The sequence below is a fragment of the Mesocricetus auratus genome, unplaced genomic scaffold (assembly GCF_017639785.1).
Source record: "Mesocricetus auratus isolate SY011 unplaced genomic scaffold, BCM_Maur_2.0 Super-Scaffold_100676, whole genome shotgun sequence".
In the NCBI taxonomy this organism is placed as follows: Eukaryota; Metazoa; Chordata; class Mammalia; order Rodentia; family Cricetidae; genus Mesocricetus; species Mesocricetus auratus.
The window spans coordinates 130,092,375-130,095,555 of NW_024429266.1; the positions used below are offsets into that span (position 1 = coordinate 130,092,375).

The 3,181-nt window shown below is 35.3% G+C and overlaps 1 gene segment (V, D, J or C); it reads left to right on the forward strand.

Moving 5' to 3' along the window:
- Nucleotides 1-1,104: 1,104 nt before the first annotated feature.
- LOC101832901 lies at nucleotides 1,105-1,649 on the forward strand. The segment is given in 2 exon segments: nucleotides 1,105-1,159; nucleotides 1,282-1,649. Coding segments are annotated over 2 exon segments (423 nt in total).
- Nucleotides 1,650-3,181: the final 1,532 nt, after the last annotated feature.

Below are 3,181 nucleotides of genomic sequence, written 5' to 3' on the forward strand. Positions count from 1 at the left end.
TCTGACCTTGCAAAGTTATGTTTCTAAAAGACTGTAGGGATTCCCAGGCTCTAAGAGAAGAGAACTGAAGACAGAATAGATTATATGTATCCTGATGATAAATAACAATTGATAGCCAAGGGAAAGACATGGCTGTGATATCTATGGTGCTCGATTTATTTGTGCTCAAATATTGGTGCTATAAGTATGCATAAGCTTTTCTGCATCTTAGCTTGTTTGCAGACAGACATGTACATGCAATCATTGAGGCTGCTGGCTGAATCAGGATGAGGTTCAAATTACCATTTGAGAGTTAAATTTGAAAGTATCATTTGTAATACATAGCAGATGTATGTAATAAGTAACACTGTTTTCTGTTAATGTGTTCAGGTCTGTGATTACTAGTCAACAATTCCATTAAACTGAGGAATTGTTGGAGATGGAGAAAATGGCTGAAGAGTGGCTAAAGATGGAGTATATCAAATTCATCAAAAGGTAAATCTCTTATAGACTGTGATTATGAAACTGACTCTATCTTCATAGGGAGGCAAAACTGCAAGTTGTGCATCTTGTTGGGATCAAGGTGGTATGGGCTCACCAATGTGTGTTTCCTAGTTTTGTACTTTAGTAATCAAGGCAAAGGTTGTTAAGTCTTCTTTTTAAATTTCATTAAAATGGTGCTCTTTTGTCATTTTTTTCTTTTAAAACTTTTGTTTTAAATTAAACAAACTACTGACAAACCCAAAAACATAAATATACAGTTTTTATCCAATAATAATTATTTCAATGAGTTAAATATTTAATGTCTCTTGTCTGTTATATGTTTTCTGACAGAAAGATATTCTGTTATATTCTACAATATATCTTTGAAATACATAATTCAAAATGCAGCATATGCCTATACCTTCAATATTTTAAAACTGAAGTGCAGTCTTAAGAGGCATGTGTGTGGTTTGACCTTAGGCATCTAAGGAACAGGACATAGGCTCAGTATAAGAATGTCTTGCAGCTGTGTCCAGCACTAACTGGTTCCTAATATTTTGCATGCACTCACTGCATATGCTTGATGATTTCTTCATATACCAGTTACAACCTGTGAAGTTGTCATTGTAGTCAGGACACAGCATGGATATGAGAACATCTGCTCAGCTTCGTGTGCTTCTGTTGCTCCAGATTCCAGGTGAAAAAAGACAAAATAGGAATTTTTCTGGTATACTGTGATTAGTGTTGACTAGAATTTTGGATAACCCCTTTCTTATCATGCTTTAACAATGTGTCAATGTATTATGTCTCCTTTCCTAGGTGCCAGATGTGATATCCAGATGACCCTGTCTCCATCCTCCCTATCTGCATCACTGGGAGACAGAGTCTCTATCACTTGCAAGGTCAGTCAGGGTATTAACAATTATTTAAACTGGTTCCAGCAAAAACCAGGGAAAGCCCCTGAGCTCCTGATCTATGGTGCAAATAGCTTAGAAGACGGAGTCCCATCGAGGTTCAGTGGCAGTGGGTCTGGGACAGATTATCCTCTCACCATTAGCAACCTGGAGTCTGAAGACATTGTATTTTATTTCTGTCTGCAAGTTTATGATACCCCTCCCACAGAGATACAAATCATAACAAAAACGTCATTGAAAAAGAAGTGGGAGCCTGGGCTGCCCCAGCTGTAACTTCTCCTAAGTCACCAACTAAAACTGTTCGTCATATGTCAAAGAATTTTCAAAGCTATTGGAGAGTCATTTATTTTTTGTAGAAAAAATTTTTACAGATTTGCAGAACTCACAAGAGTTTAAACAGCCCTATATTTACCTTAACCACTGTTCTTTCTCTTCATCTCCAATTATCAGGAATACCAATACATTTATGTCTTAATCGAGGAAACAGTTGTTCCCTGTGAGGAGTCTGAATTCTATGACCAGTTGGGACTGATACAGAATAGTGAAAGTTTCTGTGAACATTTCCTCATATATTCTTTAAAATGAGAACTGAGAGAAGCAGACAGTTGAAATGTATCCTCTATTTCTCACAAAGGCTTCAGTCCATCTGAAAGAGAAAGGGAAAGCTGTCCAACCAGATTCTCTGATGTACCTTGAAATCCCAATAATGAGGTACTGATGCTCTCAGCTGTTTGAACACTTCACTGAATTTTCTAATGGCTCCTTGGTACACTGTGTAGCTTACAATTATCAAACAATATTTAAAAACATCCATGTAACATTTAATCACACTGTGTGAAGTGGAAAATCAATTTGTTTATATGAAATTACAGGGGGAAAATTGCTGTCTTAAACAGGCACCCACACATTTTATAGTAACTACAGAGTTCTATACTCCAGTTTGTGTTTTTTAAAAATCCATTGTGGGCAAGATGTATTTTTCTATCTCTTTATGGTGTTCCATCCATCTACATGTTTATCTGTGCACAAATTATACATATAGACTAAATTACTATAAGTTAATACAAAAAGAACAAGCAAGTTATAAAATGTATCACTTTTCTAGCCTTCTGATTGCTTTAGATTTGATGGCGGTTCCTTGTCTTTCTACATAAAATCTAAAGTGAATTTATTATCTTTAGAAATTATTTTAAGAATATGAGTTGCATTACATTGACTACGCATGCAACATGGATATGATATACATTAAAAAGTGGTTCATGGAGCTGATGACAATACCAAGTGGTAAAGAGAAAGAAAATGATGCTCTTGAAGATGATCTGAGTTTGATTCTCCACAACCACATGATGACAATTAGCTATCATTTACTTCAGTTCCAGGGACTTTTGCACACTGTTCTGTCCTCTGAGGGTACCAGACATGCATACTTTTTCCTTACCAACATGCAGATAAAACATTCATTTTCATAAAAACATTTTTATAAAGTGGTTCACATTATGAACACTGAAATGATCTCTTTTCATCTGGATGTTCATAAAAACAAGAGAGCTACATTATGAGCCTTTAGTCCTTCCAGTGAGTTTCCATCTCAGTGATTATTTGATATCTTAATTTCTTAGCATTTTCAAAGCTGTAGCTATATGGTAGCCATTATGATAGTTATGAAGCTTAAAATAGAAAAAATATCTTTGAATACACAGTTAGTTTTTAAACTAGGAAACCCAGAGTCTTGGACTTCTAGTGCACACATATGAATAGATATGTAAACAAACACAGAAAGACAGATTTGTAACGTTTAGTCTTCT